The following is a 17,791-nucleotide window of genomic DNA, read 5'->3' on the forward strand; positions in this document are numbered from 1 at the left end:
TCAGCTACTGTGCTGTTAGCCAGCCAGGGAACATGAGAGGTTCCAGTGCAGAACTGTAGTCCGGTTCATATTGTTCCACACCTCTCAATGTTTCATCCTCTCCTGAATAATTGATGCACACGAAACATGCACAACACATGGAGATGAGATGATGTGCGGGAGCTTATTGGCCAGGTGCTTTCATTCTCATATCATGCTGTTCAGAGGATATTCTGTCTTCACGTTTTTGTTGCTGCTGTTGATTTTTGTTTTTCTGTGTCATTTGACATTGTATGAGCTCTTCATGATGACTGGACCAATACGGAGAGTAAAACATCTTAATATTAACTTCCATTAAAAGTTACGAATGTTTTCGCCTTCTCCTGTAAAGTTACTATTGTAGACACAGGTGCGTGAGCTTACTCCACGTGTGCGTGACCTCAGAGTGTCTAGGTTGGCTTGTTGATTCTTAACTTTGGCCACCAGCAGGATCCTGTAAATTAGCTTAGTCACTGCTCAGGTAGCTGTTACTTTGGCTCTCAACCTGCCCGTTCTAGCCAAGCTGATTTAAAAGCTTCTAGCCAGACCGAGATGCTGTTCCAAGATGTAACCATACTCCCCAGATACTGTTAGTGGTAGTACGGAAACAAGCCAAATGAGAGTAACTATGTCCATTCCCAGAAGTGCCAAGTTGGCTCACCTTAAACTTGGCAATGGTATAAACAAAATGCATATGCATGGATGACAAAGGAAAAACAGCAAAGGTTTTAAATAGTGTGTTGGGTCACCTGGAGCGCTTCAAGGCTGGTAAAGATTCTACTCTGGAAGTTTCTGGAAGTGTACTGAAAGTACAGAAAACCATTTTTCAGAACCACATTGCCTCAAATGATGTTTTGATGATGGCACTGGAGAGCGCTGAGTGTTATGTCAGTCCAGATTCTCCCACAGGTGTTCAGTTGGGTTGAGATTGGACAGCTTGTTCTTGCAGATACAGACTGATCAGGTGCTGAATTGGCTTTTTCAGTCACCTGAGGAACAGATATCCTTTCCTCATCCTGGAAGCATCCTTTATGTGCTTCCAACTACAATTCCCAGTCCTAATTACAGACGCCTTTCTCACAGATCTAAATACAGATGTTGCTTTAGTTACTGTTCCTTCAGAAACTCTAGCCAGTTCAGCTGTGTGTGCAGGGGGTCTTGTGTTTTCTAACTCATGGCCCATAGAAATGACCACAAAAGCTTTTATGGCCAGAAATAAAAAATAAAGCCTGTTGTAAATGTCAAATCTGAGTGGAATAGCCTTTGAATTTCAATTGACTGTATAATCATGCAACATAATAAACACAAAAAATGCAATATTTGTAATAGTCATAATTCTCGGCTCAGTTAAACGACAATACACATTAAGTTTTGAGATGAGAAAAAAAAAGTGATAAAAAAAACCACTGACAATGGCCAGCTAGCAGTACCACCATGATGCACTGGGGGGCCATAGCCCACAGGTTGCTAGTGAATAAAGATATTAAACCATCTTTCAGAGTCACTTTGTTTGTTCCTCTTGCCATCTTGATCCAAAACTGAGGTCAACTGGGCCTGCTTAGCATTTTCATCCCTGCTACAGAGCATTGATTAAACCTAGTATGTTTCTCCACTCATTTATTCTGGTTTTCCTGTGGTTTTAATCAGTCACCCACCTGTAATCAAAGACAACTCAAAGTTTGACAAGACAAGACAAAAATGAAGAAACCATCGCTTTATTTTGTGTGAAGCCCGTCTCTGGGATGTGTTTTTAAAAACATTGTTCCATCAAACCAATTCAGCTGACACAGCTAACCCTCACCCCAACCCCAGACAAGTGTCCAAAAGGCCTTCGCTGAGTGGGTGTGGCTGGAGTCAGAACAGTGATAAGAGGGTGACATTACTCAGCATCTATTTCCCTTAAAGGGATAGTTCAACATTTAATCCACGCCTATTCAGCCCCCTGGCTCTCTCTCTCTCTGTGTTTTTGTGAAGCAGCTGAGCATTACCTATGGAAGTATATAGAAATAGTTTATTACTCTCCCAAGCAGAGAAACACACCTTCCACTATTTCAGCTTCTGTTATTGAGGCTTTTTTTGAGGTACAGTTCTGAGTAGGACATTACTTGCTTGCATAACTGTGACAAGCATCACTTGCTGATTATAAGTAGCTGCTCACATACACAGAGAGATAGCAGAGAGAGAACCGTGCTCATGGGCAGTCTTGAGATGTATGTAAACTATGTGACTGAGCTTTTGCTAATGTTAGGAAAAACAGTGTTCCTGCCAAGTCTTGGCAAAAATTCTTAATAGTATCAAAAGTGATTATCAGACGGACTTGTGTGTTGTGGATTTGGGAGCAAGACTGCTGTAAAGTGAATGTGAGTCCTGTCTTTGCTTCATTCAAAATCGGAGAAAAGAAAACGTGAAACATTTTAACAATTAAAAGGCTTCTTTATAATGTCTGCATAGTTCACAATCACTGAGATGTAACATTACTTCAGAGTGGTTTGATGTAAAATGGTGCATTTTGGAGAAACTTGCTGTTTTCTTTACATGGGTGATCAGAGGTGTTGTGATGTCTAATACAGCTAATGCAAATATAGCCATTTTATCTGCTATCCAGAATAAGGTTTTCTATGAAAAACAAGTTTTCGTTGGGTACTATTTTGCCTTGGTCCACCATGAGTGAAGGTTTAGGCAAAAACCTTCTCACAACTATCGGAAAACATCAAGCAATGTATTGATTTCATGCAATAGCATTCTGTGGCGCATACTTTTAAACTCGTTGGAAATCCGGTTCCTATCACCACAAATGTGAGCAATCTTGATTTAATGTGTACAAATCCTTTAAATGTATTCTTTTCCAGGCTTGAACGAACTACCATTTGAGTGACACTGGGGTTAGATGCTAGCTAGCATGCCAAAATGATGAAATATATTGAATATAAACACCACCACTTTTCTGGGGTTAGGAGTGATAAATCATAGTTCACACAGTTAATACAAACCCTGGGACGAGAATGAATAAAACCACATCAGTGACAGTAAATAAAAAACACTTGTCTTTCTTTATCTCTTCTCTTTGTTTCATATTTTGTTGCCCTCAGTCCTCACTGGACATTGGGAAGACGGGCATCGCTTTCCTCATGCCGTTGCTGTGGGTGACCACATGCGGTTGCCAGGTTGTTTTGGGGTTACTTGGCATTTGTGGCAGTGCTGAGCATCTTCCTGACTGCCTGGGCGATGCTGTCACGGTCGATGCTGAACAGTTTGAGCAGCTCGCTGGGTTTTCCACTGCGTGGGACATGAGCGACGGCCAGCCGGTGCACCGTAAAACCAGGTTCGCTCACCACGGCTGAACACACGGCCTCACCAAGACCACCTGCAGAAGTGTACATGTATGAACCGTCTACACAGAATGTAGACCACCCTGGATTCACTGTGAAACACTAATATTAAATAATAAACGAAAGCTAGTAAGAAAAAAGTGTGTAAACCTTCTGGAATTGGAAAGTGGGTCAAGTCTCAAAGACTAACTGTTGCAACAACTGACCATTTGCAAAATAATGACTGGCAGGCTTCTCAGCCAGTCATGGCCAACCCTGCGTGCTACTCCCTCTGACTTATCTGTATAAGTAATACATACAATTATTCTGACAGTTGGGAAAAATTGAGTTACCTTTTAAATGAGAACAAGATCAAGACGGTTGTCCAAAGTATGTGGAAATATTGCTTTTTTTACTTTTACCCCATACTGCATCTATTCTAGTTCATAGTCGTTACATCTGTAACTGTAATTCTCTTCTCTTTGGCCTTCCTCATAAATCCCTCCATAAGCCTCAGCTGGTTCACTAAAACTCCTTCATTCCATCACATTACACCTGTCCTTCAACAGCTCCACTGGCTCCCTGTTAAATATAGGATCGAATACAAAATTCTCCTCCACACATTTAAGGCCATACATAATCTTGCCCCCCCTTATCTGTCAAATCTTCTCCAAATCGCAACTTCTACCCGCTCGCTCAGATCCTCCTCTTCCATTCATCTCTCTGTACCTTCTGCTCGTCTGAGTACCATGGGGTGCAGAGCTTTCAGCCGCTCTGCTCCCAAACTCTGGAACTCCCTCCCACCTGACATCCGGAACATTGACTCTTTTCCTCTTTTCAAATCCAGTCTTAAAACTCACCTGTTCAAAATAGCCTACTCTCTCTGTTGATGTTGTTTATATATATAAACCCTACATTTTGTACAGTGTCCTTGAGTGTCGAGAAAGGCGCTTTTAAATTAAATATATTATTAATATTATTACTTTGTGTATGCCGTTTTAGGCAAAAATGGGATGAGGGTTAAAAGGTTAACCATATTAAATCACATTAAGGTGACCATACATCTTTTTCCAGGATGTCCTCTTTCTGGGACCTAATAAAGACATGTGGCCAGGATTTCTAATTTGCCTAAAACTTTAGGAATTTCCTCCTTTTTGAATATGGTCACCCTAAATCACATCAAACACATGTACTAATATGATTGCAGTAGGGAATTTTTTTCCAAATCATGCAATATGAATTCCTCTAGAGTACAAATCGGCTCCACTCAAATTGAAGAGCAGGGGACAATACAGTAGTGGAGGAGTGAGCTGCACGTTTAACCGTGTTTGTTTTCTGTGCCCTCTGTGCCCGTTGGGTTAACACTGACCTACTTAACTGCCACTAAAACCACATTTGGCCTCTCTCACTGGGAGTGCATCGTTTGTTGTCTTCTCAATTCTGTTACTCAGTTCTGTCTAGCTCCTGCATGTCAGCACCTAATTAAAAGGTATAGCTCAGTTAAAACTTTATTTCATAAGCATTTCCACCCACTTACCCCAAACGCGCTCCATCACCAAAGTTAGACTGTTTAGTTCTGCACTGGAGCTTCAAGGCTAACAACTACAGCTATATACCTAACAGTATAGCACACCTAAATCACCTTTTATTTACCTCAAACCTTGTTAAGGTGACAGATAATCTTGAACTTTACTTTCTTATGTAGTTTCTGACACTGTATATGACTCACTCATCTAAAAAACATGGAAAGGTTGTGTGTGGCCACACGCTGTGATGCAGTGATGCATGTAGGAGTGTTAAAGGGGTAGAGCAGAAAGGTGGTGTGAATTATACAGATAGAACTGTCGAATACTGTATATCCATAACCGTTTGAAGCACATCTGCAATTGCATGCGCGAGAGTGAAAATGCATCTGCGATGGTTTAAAAAATCATGACTGGAAAATGACATGAAAGCATGTGCCAACGTATGTACCGCATGTACCAACTTATTCAAGCTTTACCATTTCATATAAGCACATTGATCAATATTTTAATCAAGGTTGTTAAAGTTCAACCAAAAATGATGCAACATTTTCCTAAAAGCTCACAGACTGTGACCCTTTGATTTGTGCACAAGTGTATATACATACATTATTTAATATTTTAAATTGCAGTATGCATTTACACAAAACAGCCATTACTTTAAAACCACCGACTTGTTTCTACACCAACTGTCCACTTTATCAGCTCCACTCACCATATAGGTGCTCTTTGTAGTTCTATAATTACGACACTGTAGAGGCTGGAATGGATCATCATCTCTAGATTAATCTCTGACTCTTGCTTTTATTAAGACCACATGTTCTAACAGTGTACTGCATCATCACATTGCTGGATGATGTGATGCACAAAAATGCCGTATAAAAATATGGAAGTGAACGTTTGAACTGAAGTGTGCCGGCGGTGGTACAGTGATCTATAAAAGGTTCAAGTGACTAGAAACAATCTCTAAAGTTAGAATATCATATTTTAGTATGCACCACTCACCCTCATAGTAGTGGTCCTCCACAGTGATGATGCGACCCCTAGTGACTTTGGCATTGTCTATGATGGTCTTGGAGTCCAGGGGCTTCACAGTGAATGGGTCAATCACACGGATGTTGATCCTCTCTGGGAAGACAAGATGTTGATATCATATCGAATGTCCTATGAAGCCATAACATACAAACCCAATTCCAATCCAAAGAAATAGGAAATCGGTGATTTATAAGTCCACTTTTGGCCTGATGTACTTTATTAACTTCATGGTTTTTGTAAATACACACTCCTTCTGAAATGATGCTTAGAAACATGTTGAGAAAGGAGAGGAATATCTGTTTATAAAGGACAAGGCCCAAAACCACAAGTGAGTTCCCTCAGATGGCACCGCATTAAAAACCAGCTTACTTCTGTAAAGGATATCACCACATGGGCTCAGAAATACTGTGAGAACCTGTCAATAAACACTGTGTCCACAAAGTGCGAGCAGAAGTCAGTGCACAGTAGAATTCATACGTCAACAACACGTTCAGAAACTCTGCTGACTCAAGCTCATCTGAAGTGCACAGATGCACATTGAAAACATGTACTATGGTATGATCAACTACTCAAACCTGGTGTTCTCTGGGACAAAAAAACCATCCAGATTGCTACTAGCATAGCGTTCAAAGGTCAGGATCTATTATGGTATGGAGGGGTAAATAAGCACTAATAAGTTGGTGGCTTGCACAACTTGAAGGCATTAACACTGAACATGCATATGCTGCCTTCTAGATGATGTCTTTTTCGGGAACATCCATGCTTATTTCAGCATGGCTGATCAGAGTGCAGCTGCTAGACTGGCCTCGTCACCCACTGAAAACTTGCACACAATGAAGTTCCTTTACATCGGCTTAGCCGTAGACTTGTATAACATTAGAATGTCTAAATAAATAAATAAATAAATCGCTTTCAAAATTGGATCGCTTTGGTTATTAAGTGTTGCTGAAAGAGGTGATGTAACACAGAGGTAAGCAAGTTCATAAGGTAAAATATAAAGTTATGTCTTTGTACCATTTTCAGTTTAATACATGTCAAACAGAACTTCCTAACCACTGCTTTTTGTGTTGGAAATGAACAAACTGTCTCAGTTTCTTAAAAATTGGGTTTGTACATAATGTTCATATGAATGGGTTAAAATATGTACAGTATTGCATTCCAGTGCTGGGTGCCATCAAAGGGTTATAATGCTAAGGACAGATAGAAAGCAAATACACAGAAACTGAGCACTAAGCTTGTTCTCTATAGAGGACGTGTACTTTCACACAATCAACAAAGCATGTAAGTTGTTGGGGCGTTCAAAGTTTTGCATACTATTGTAGGTATAAACCTTTGCCTATGGTGCCTCACTGTATACTGTACCTTTCTTTAGCTGCTCAGCTGCCGAAAGCGCCTCATGCAGGGTGACCCCTGCTCCAATCACAGTGACGTGGTCATCATTGGTCTTGTATACGACCTGCGAGTAAATGTCACTATGAGTATAAGGTGAAGCACATCGTCGCCAAGGGAGGAGTTCATTTGATGCACATACCTTCGCCTGTCCTACACGGAAGTCTTCGCTGTTGTTGTAGATGACGGCGTTTTCTGGGCGACTAGTTCTGATGAAACAAAGACCCTGAAGAAAAAAGGAAGTTGAGAGAAGAACAATCACCTCAGCCTCTTTATAGACTATCAGCATTTTTACGCTGTACAGGGTGAAATATAAAGATTACGCCATTTACCAGATTGCAACATTTGAAAGTCGCAGTTGTCAGCAGTTATACACCAATCAGGCATAACATTCTGACCGTCTCCTTGTTTCTACACTCATTGTCCATTTGATCAGCTCCACTTACTGTATAGCTGCACTTTGTAGTTCTACAGTTACAGACTGTAGTCCATCTGTTTCTCTGATACTCTGTTACCCTGTTCTTCAGTGGTCAGGTCCCCCATGGACCCTCACAGAGCAGGTACTATTTGGGTGGTGGGTCATTCTCAACACTGCAGTGACACTGATATGGTGGTGGTGTGTTAGTGTGTGTTGTGCTGGTACAAGTGGATGAGACACAGTCACACTCACTGTCCACCCTATTAGATACTCCTACCTCGTCAGTCCACCTTGTAGATGTAAAGTCAGAGACGACAGCTCATCTGCTGCTGCACAGTTTGTGTTGGCCATCCTCTAGTCCTTCATCAGTGGTCACAGGACGCTGCCAGCTAGATATTTTTGATTGGTGGGCTGCTCTCAGTCCAGCAGTGACACTGCAGGTGTTACTGCAGTGCTGAGAATGATCTGCCACCCAAATGGTATCTGCTCTGTGAGGGTCCAGGGGGTCCTGACCACTGAAGACTTGTCAGTGTGGTTTAAGACACAGCATGACTTACTGAGTGGGCTATAAAAGTGAACTAAAATTCACCTTATAGCAGATCGCTGTGGCAAACAGGTGTCTTGATAATCGGTGTCATGCTAAATTCCAACTCATGCTGTGTGTAGACAATTTTCACATAGACAGCTTGTTTCACTGTAGTGAAGACCTGGATGCGGTGGCAACGGAATCAAAAGAAGTTCTTGGGGGGGAGATTTGGACGACTTCTAGTTAACAATGTTAGTCTTGTAGCTCCAGCACCAAAAATTCAGACACCAAACATGACTGGGCTGATCGGCTGCATCTTTTACCCAATCATTCCTTCAAGGATCTACCGCCACAAATCGTTGATAGACTCATGCATTTTCCTCTGTATTTGGCTCAAGCCAGCTACTGAAGACCAAGTCTAACTTGCAGCGATCTTATCTTGACATATCCACTGTGCACATATTGGTTCAGAGAGGATTATGGGTACCTTTGTGTTAGCGGCCAGCTCCACAGCTTTCTCAGCGGACACTCCATCGCTAGGATAGAACACAGTCGCTGTGGGAATAGCTCGGAACATAGCCAAGTCTTCCAGGCCCATCTGAGAGGGACCATCCTCTCCTGAAACACCAGGGCACACAAGTCATACGCAGAAATGCTAATACTGGCAAACCAAATGCACACAAATGGAAAACTGGCATGCGCTGCAGAGTCGGACCATGCGACATGCAATGTACCTGGAGAAGCTAAAGGAAAACCAGGAGCCCTCGCACCACTTCCACATGACAGAGAGAGAGAGAGGGAGGGAGGGAGACAGGGACCGAATGACTGAATGCCACAGAGTGCAAGCGTGGAGAAATGAAGAGGAGGAGGAGGAGGAGGAGGAAGATGTGAGGAAAATAAAGAGGAAGAACTGAACAAGAGAAGGATAAACAGTGGCTCATACTGGCTGTACAGGATTAAAAGGATAGTTCACAACAAAATGCCAAACTGAGAAAGAGAGCTGATGGAGAGTATTCAGCCGATAAAACAGTCCCTTAAACCTAGTCGTATGTAAAAGTTTAGGCACCCCCAACATGACATGTTTTGTTGAACTCTTTTTTTTTTTTTAATTATTTTAAAGAAGGTACAGTGAACACACGTTTTTAACGCACAATTACTGATTATTTATTTGCTTGATTTAACATATTGGCAATGAATAAAATGTATAATGTGGCCTGTGCAAAAGTTACAACACAATGTCTATTTAATGTTTTATTTTGTTCAATATGTTGAAATTGTGCACTAAAACGTGCAGAAAAGTTGTTCAAGTCAAGTTGCTCAAACTTTTGCCTACTGTAAAAGTATTTGAAAACCAGGAGTGGCTGAAAATGCTACATTAATGTTATTGACTCTTTTTTCAATTTATTAGCATTCAACATTATAAGTGTACAATATTTATATAAACAGAAGTTGTGCTTTATAGTGTTCTGATCTAATGCTGAAGACAACATACCAGTCACTAAAGAAAGATACAGTTCAACAAAATATGATGCGCTGAGTTACTCTTAATACGCTTTGCTATCGAACATACACTTTATTAAAGACAACAACAGTAATGGGTTCCTTTTAGTAAACATAATGTAAAAAATGAAGAACCGAATTTGGATACATCACATAACCTTAATACTATCAGTAAAATAACTGAAGTAGTTCTAGAAGCATCTTTATAGGATTTCATGTTGTCAAGTCCCAAAAACTGAATCTACTACAGAAATACTGTTATACTACACCATAAGATAAACAGGACAGAGGTCAGTGGACACTAACCGATGGACACGCCACAGTGTGAACCGCAGAGGTTGATGTTGCTCTCTGAGATAGCAGCCATGCGCAGTTGGTCGTAGGCGCGGGTGAAAAATGTGGCGAACGTGGAGGCAAAGACGACATTGCGATCCCGAGCAGCGCAACCAACCGCTACACTCACCTGGAAGAGAGAGAAATATGAAAGAAATGATGCTTAGAGCTGTAAAAGTGCATTAGTGGAATAGCTCAATAGCTTATTGAGGAATGCTGTTCTTAAACTGCTGGATTATGAACTGATGCATTTTTTTAGCGAAGTAGCAAGCCTGGGCCCATTTCTTACACACACACACACACACACACACACACACACACACACACCGCTTCTCCCTCAGGGTCAGGGGGGGTGCTGGAGCCTATCCCAGCGGTCATCGGGCGGAAGGCAGGATACACCCTGGACAGGTCGCCAGTCCATCGCAGGGCAGACAGACAGACAGACAGTCACTCACACCCAGGGGCAATTTAGCATGTCCAATTGGCCTGACTGCATGTCTTTGGACTGTGGGAGGAAACCGGAGAACCCAGAGGAAACCCATGCAGACACGGTGAGAACATGCAGACTCCACACAGAGAGGACCCCGGTCACCCGGCAGGGGAGTCGAACCCAGGCCCTCCTCGCTGTGAGGCGACAGCGCTACCCTACAAGTATGATTGTATCACCTGTTCAAGATGCTTTTTGAACATCCTAGTCTTGCACTGCCCCTCCGACAACTTTTTTGGAAGATGTCAATTTCAGAATGAGCATCTGTTTGAATACAGGCCAAAGTGGATTTACACATTATGGCTTTCTGGCTTTTATTCGCATTTGACGTATTGTCCCAGCTGATTTGGAATTAAGATTTGTACACGTGTCCCTGCGTTATAATATACATTAACAATCACTCACCAGCCACAAAGAAAAGCCTACCTTATACATCCATGCACTCACTACTCAACACTGTTCCTGGTGTACCCACTGCCCTACACACTTAGTGTGCATGTGTCAGGCTCCAGTCCTACTCCAGACTTCTGCACACTGCCTCATTCAACATGGCTGATTCAGCTCATCAGCAAATTAGCAGTGCCTTCATAAGCTAAATTCAGAGTCTTTAGTGAGGGCACAGGGCACCTTGGCCTGGAAGGTCCCTGGTTTGACATGCCTATTTTTCCCTGCTCCATGTACACCTAATGCAAATAAGCAGTTAGCAAGCCTGTAGGTCCTGGAGGGCTGGCTTTCGCTAACCTGTATCCAATAAGCTGCCCCATCACTTCCAATACATGTATTCCAGGCAACGAGGGACTTGGGAAGATGTTGATTAGCTGGAGCAGGTGTGGCAAATTGTGATTGGACTAGGTTATGCTGGAAGGTAGCTCTCCAGGACCAGGGTTGGAGACCACTGCCTTAGTGAGCTAAAGTAAAGCAGAAAAACACAAAAGGGCAGGTGGCAATTCAAGAACCAGGGACGGGAATCTGTGCTCTAGCCAGTTTATGACCACAGGAGTGCAGTCAATAGTTGTATTGGCCCAGTGGCCTAATGGATAAGGCATCAGCCTCTGGAGCTGGGGATTGTGGGTTCAAGTCCCATCTGGGTCGTTGTTTAGAATCCCAAAAATCTCAGTATGGTGTGAGTGCATCAGGCACAGTAGTATTGCTGGGTTTTTTATAAAACAATGCTAGTTTGAGAGTGGTCCACCACCCAAAATGATCCAGAAACAGATGAGCTACTGTCTCTAACTGTACACCAGCACAAGATAGAAGGCAGGGCTATCTAACAAAGTTGCAAGTAAGTAAAATACATCTTGCTGAAATGGTCTTGTCAGTCTCTCAATTATGTCAGATTGTTCAGTAAAGTGCTGTGCATAATGCAGGAAGCTTTAGCTAGGCATGTTATAAAATTTTAGCTAAATAATTGCCAAATAAATAACTGAAACATTTAAACGTAGCAATTTATTTGTTCATTGTATGCAACAATTAAAGTACAATTACAGATTGTAGTTTACTGACTGTTGCCATGCACTGTTTTTCAGTTGCCTTCTAAAACATTCATCATTGTCTCTACTGTTCATGTTATTATGGAGTGACTCAGTGGCCTAGTGGACAAGGCATCAGCCTCCCAAGCTGGGGATTTTGTGGGTTTGAGTGCCATCATGGTTGTTTCCTAAAAACATGCCTCAGTGGTCTAACTCACCTCAATTGACAACATATAAAGCTCAAACAAACAAACATCACTCAACACTGCCCTCTAAAGGTGTCGTGGCACCAGTGTGAAGTTAGACCTTCTATTGTTTTCCATAACATGACATTCCTCAATAAATGCTCCCATCTGCAGGAAATGCACCCAATACATGTTCTGTTTGCTGTGGTGTAAACATAGGATTTGCAAAACCGTCAGATAAAATAATTGTGATTAGTTATGATCAGAGGATTATGTATAACTGTGACAAGCCTAGTCTTGGCATTTCTATTTTTATTTCCTTTATGGCACCTTCCACTTCACACTGTAAAATCTGTGAAATGTATTACACTTTACAGCAGCAGCAAGTCAGAGCCTGCTGGCCCTGCTGCAGGAATTTAGCAATTCTGGCTTCTTTCCATTGCAATACTCTAACGTGCCAGTTAATTTCCTGTTCTTTGCCTCCACAAAACTTACCATGATCTCCTTGGACAGTGCAAGACAAGAAAATTCAACAAATTCACCAGGCCAAGTACTTACTCAGAGCTGAGTTTCAAGAAGAAAAGGTTCAGTACACTGGGAACGACAGCTCAAGAAGTATTTAAAAACTAAGTGCCTTATAATTAGTGAGCAATTTTTCTCACCCACAGTTTTCCACTTAAACCAGTCTCAGTTAACACCACTACACAAAATCAGCGCAACACATTCAATCAGACTAATTGATAAATACGAAAACTTTGTCCTTTCAACAAAAATCGAACCATCTTGGGAACTATAACTATAAATTTAATGTCCATTCTACCATCTTGGCTCAGTAGGTGCTAATGTTCTAGTACAGGCTAACAAATTTAATATAGTTGGAAAAAAAGCCTTACGTTTGTTCTGCTTTAAGCTTTAGCTCAGATATAGCCGCTTTTCTCGCATCTCTAGCAGGAAACTTTTCCACAAAAGTAGAATAGTTCCTGGTGAAATGTCTTTCAACATTCGAGTTTTAGCACGGCTTCTCCTTCACCAGCTTCTTGTTTGAGTTTTCCCATTCCACCTTAAATAGTGCAGCAGGCACATTTAGGGGGGAACCAGAAAATTTGAATGAGAAGCTGACTTCAGTTTGACTTTTCAGTGTTTGCCAGTTTCTCCTTGCAGATTAAACGTATCAGGAAACCAGGTGTAATGATTATAAATGCAAATTAGTCCATTTGTCTGCAAATTATCCATGTTCATTTTAAATATCTCTCCTTGCCATTTTAGCTACTAGCTAGACAAGACTGCTGTCTGTGTTGCTATGGTGACAAAACATATTGTTGCTGTCTGAACAAAACCTTTTATCCTCTATATATCTGTATATATGTTTTTTGCACAGAATTTGAGGCCCAGTACATGGCACCCAATCAGAACAGAGGTAACTGACACATGAGTCTTACAGGTATAGTATGGAAAACCATGCCTGTTTCATTGTAAGGGTTAAATAGAGGCAGGAAAACTTAGTGTGGTTAGCCACACTAATGTTATAAGGAACATCCTATTTCATTCAAGAAAGATAACTAAAAACCAGAGCAATGCAAGATATGGCCCCTTTGAATTTGGAGCCACTGAGAAGCAGTTTTATTTATGCAATTAAAGCAAAAAACAGAAAAGAGAAATAAAATGAACTTAATCTTTTGGACCTTTAGAGCCTGTGGAAGGGAATTCAGGTGGAACTACATTTTGGGCTCCTTTCCAAGGCCATTTGCAATCAAACATCGTTGTGACAGAATTCAAACTGAAAGCAGTTCACATACCATATTCTGCTCTGCGATGTAGCACTCCACATAGCGGTTCGGGTATTCGTTCTTAAAGATTTCTGAGAAGGTGGAGTTTTTTGTGTCTCCATCCAGAGCGATAACACGCTCACTGACACGTCCTAGTTTAGCCAGAGCCATCCCGTACGCCTTCCTCGTAGCAACCTGAGAACACGACACGTCATTAATCCATGGATGAATTTTAGCTCCAGAAAGTTTTGCCTCTAATGTTTTACCTAAAGTTCTAAAGTCAAATCTGTAAAAAAGTTTCTTTTTTTTCAAGTATCAATTTAACTACATAACATACTCATTTAAGCACATCTTAGTCAATGTTTATTAGCAAATTAGAAAATCACCGCAAACCACAACTACTGCTACAACCAATACTACAACTACCATTTCATGTATGGCTCATTCTACGTCCTAGTATTTATAGATATATTACAGTTAAAAACATGTTAGGGCTCAAATGTATTCATGTTTTAAAATAAAACAATGTTATTTTAACAATTACACCTTCTTGAGCCATCAATTTAGCAATACTGGTTTTAAATCAATTATAATTATAGGATATAATATTTATAATTATAGGATATAAATAATAATATATAATTCCAGGAACCACAGAAGTGCTGGTCGTGTGTAAAGGGTGAGGCCATATTTTAATGAAAAAAAACGTTTTCCTGCCATTTTAACTACAATAATCTATACGTGACTATGGAATATAGAAATTAAACGACAAAGAAAACAAATGGCAAATAAATATTATAAAATATATAATGAAAGTTGTTGTCCCCAGAAGTTGCGTCACTGGTGTTACCACGTCACAAAAGATCTATTATAAAAATCACACCGATGACATCATTTGACTTCCTTTGACCTATTTTTCAATGAAAAAAGCCCACGGTAAGTCCATTGTGTCTTTTCAGTTAGCAGAAATCTTCTCATTTAGCTCATTTCATATGAAGCTTTTAGTTGACGTCATTGGCGTGACCTACTTTTTTTTTAGATCATTGTGAAAAAATATAATACAAATGGATTAAATGACATATTTTAGTGGATATTCCATGACGCACAACACGTGGTTTGATGCTCTGTAGCCACCACTGTGTAAAATCCATTTTTCATTATGTCAAAATGTCTCTGGAGTTACCTTTCTTATGTATAACACCAATGAAGATAGGTAACACCAGTGACACTTAAGGATAGATAAAAAGTGGACGGTTCTGTAGAGTAATAATTAGTATTAGTAATAGTAGCACCTAATAATTAGTAACAGTTTAGCCCCACCCATTCATTCTGAAGTTAGGCAAGCTGTTTCAACCCGGGCTGCTTCTTAGATCCACTTTTATGCATGTTTAGACTTAATGAACTTTACACCTAAATACAGTATTTTCTTTTACTTTTAGGGCACAATTTCTATTTATGTGCTGCATTTAACATATTTTCCAATATTCCAATATGTTAAATCCAGTACATACAGTAGAATGGACAGAAGTGTGATCTCTGGAGAGCATGTGTACTTATTTCCACTTTAAACAAATCAACAAAGCATGTTAGTGCCACACCACCCACTGCAGAATTGGGCCGTGACTATTCCAGAGAAGTGTCGTACCTTGTCGCCGAGTCTGTAGCTGGGTGGGGTGGGCATGCGGATGTTCTTCAAGCTGACGGGTAGAGTGTTCTCAGCGGGTGTGGCTGGGTACAGACGCTTGCTGCTGCTCAGGATGTGGCTCTGTAGATCCCTTATCACGCTCTCAGCCATGTCCTTGGGCAGGGGCTTACCATGCCAGCCCATCTTATCCTCCGCCGCTGTGAAGACACAAGCATGCAGATGTACACACTTATTATCCTCAAAACCCTGAAACTGAAGGAGTGGAGAATTAAAGCCTGCATGTGGGGAGATCTCCAGTAAAGAGATCTCCACAAACATTTTATCCTGACCCACTGTAGATGGTTTGTAGATGATCACTTTAAATATCTAATAACTAATTACAACTAATATGCCTAATTATAACCTCAGTATACTGATAATATTACAATTACAATAGCAATACTGTTGATATTCAACAGAGCATCGCCATGTAGTGCGTTAATACATTTGAAAATGTATTGTTCTCCATGAAGTAATAAAATAAAAGAGCTTTCCGTTTCTTTACTTACGCGTCTTTGCCTTCATCTAAAAGATGAAAAAGCATTCACATTCTGTTCGTTGTGATGTAAACACTGTAAACACATGATCGTGAAAGCGAATGACAGTAGAATAACTGAAGTGAGCTCATATAATTGCAATCAGATGTCATGTAATACTTTTGAAAGGCATAGTCACCATCAATTATTAACAAGCAAGTAAATTAATGAAGTAATCAAACAACATTAATAATAAGCCACGCAAAAATCCAGCCCTTCCAGAAAAGTGACACGTAAGGGAAAATCACTGGAAACAGATGAAAAAAAAAACCCAAGAACAAACAGTTTTCAGCCTTTAAAGAATCTTAATTTAGAAATATATAGAAACATTATGGTAAAAATTTAATACATGGACGCGTCCGTCAAGTTCTGTTTTTTCAAAATGTAATTCATTAAAAAATTGTAACTGATAAGTTTAGTCAAGCAATCATGACGGCCATAACACACACCAGCCAGGCCAAAGACCTGCTGTAGTTGTAATAACAGGTCACTGGGTCATGCAAGAATGACCAGGCCTAAAACAACAGGCAGACAAAGGCAGCAGAGATGAATGCACAGCCTACACATTCTGCAGGATTAGCTAGCGCCTGCTGCTAATGCGCTAAAGCACCGGAGCGCTGCTTGGGGATTTTCCTCACAGGCAGCCTTCATCATACACATCTACAAACACGCATGAGGTGTATTCACTTACAGCGCACAGCATTTAGGATTTATAACACCTAAGCCATGCGTCTTGCGTGTAGGACTTGGTGTGCAGTGTGTACCACATTAGCACAAAGGTGGGAAGTGCTTTTATAACAGCAGTAGTGTGTAAGTGATTCATATATCACTGAATTTTGGGGATCCTGGACAATATGCATTTATATAATTGGTTCACAATAATATAGAGAACCATACACTAAAGATCAAAAGCAGGCCTGTTCATTTTAGAGGAACAGGGGCTCAAAAGGGCAACATTTGTTGTACTGAATACTGCAAGATCAAAAGAGACAGAGTAATACATTTTTTAGATAACGCCAAGCGTAGTGTTGAGTTTTCCCGAAGGCAGACCAAAATATTAACATTACTCTCAGTGCCGGGACTTGAACCGGGAATGTCGTTATTTACTATGTTATTTAAACACCGTGTAGTATTTATTTATAACTCTATTTAACTCTATTCTTACCTTGCAATGTCATTTTGGACCTTTTTTGTTGTTTCATTGATCATTTTACCAGATAATAAATAAATGATTACACCAACCAAGAAGGCACTTGTACCATCTGGGACAGTAGCTCAAGCTCCATCTGGGGTCTGGGTTTTGCACATGTCCAGTCATAAATATGGATTTAAAATTTTTTTTACCTGGGATGCCCTTTCCTTTGATGGTCTGGGCGATGATGGCAGTGGGCTGGTGCCGTGGCTGGCCCAGAACTTTACACAGCTCCTCCACACTGTGACCATCTACTATGATGGCTTGCCATCTACACACACACACACACACACACACACACACACACACACACACACACACACACACACACAATAGAGTGTGATAGAGGTGAAAGATGTTATAAGTTACAGATTTCCGGCACTGGAACAGTACCACTCCAGCATTTGAACACGTCTGACTGA

General features: G+C 40.8%; 1 protein-coding gene and 1 non-coding gene across 2 annotated transcripts in view; one reads left to right on the forward strand and one right to left on the reverse strand.

Annotated features, from left to right (window-relative positions):
• Window positions 1-1,717: 1,717 nt before the first annotated feature.
• Window positions 1,718-17,791, reverse strand: part of LOC108433129 (transketolase) — a 34,222-nt gene continuing 18,148 nt past the window's right edge. Inside the window, exons 6-14 of the mRNA XM_017707483.2 lie at window positions 17,522-17,640; window positions 15,603-15,799; window positions 13,988-14,152; window positions 10,024-10,180; window positions 8,705-8,835; window positions 7,416-7,499; window positions 7,247-7,340; window positions 5,855-5,977; window positions 1,718-3,382 (exon numbers count right to left, since the gene is read on the reverse strand). Of these exons, the coding sequence (XP_017562972.1) occupies window positions 3,195-3,382; window positions 5,855-5,977; window positions 7,247-7,340; window positions 7,416-7,499; window positions 8,705-8,835; window positions 10,024-10,180; window positions 13,988-14,152; window positions 15,603-15,799; window positions 17,522-17,640 (1,258 nt within the window). The 3' untranslated portion in view covers window positions 1,718-3,194. The remainder of the gene's footprint in view (window positions 3,383-5,854; window positions 5,978-7,246; window positions 7,341-7,415; window positions 7,500-8,704; window positions 8,836-10,023; window positions 10,181-13,987; window positions 14,153-15,602; window positions 15,800-17,521; window positions 17,641-17,791) is intronic.
• Window positions 11,557-11,629, forward strand: trnaq-cug. Its single transcript has one exon. It is a non-coding gene; the product is annotated as a tRNA-Gln (tRNA).

This window comes from Pygocentrus nattereri, chromosome 29 (genome assembly GCF_015220715.1).
Source record: "Pygocentrus nattereri isolate fPygNat1 chromosome 29, fPygNat1.pri, whole genome shotgun sequence".
Lineage (NCBI taxonomy): Eukaryota > Metazoa > Chordata > Actinopteri > Characiformes > Serrasalmidae > Pygocentrus > Pygocentrus nattereri.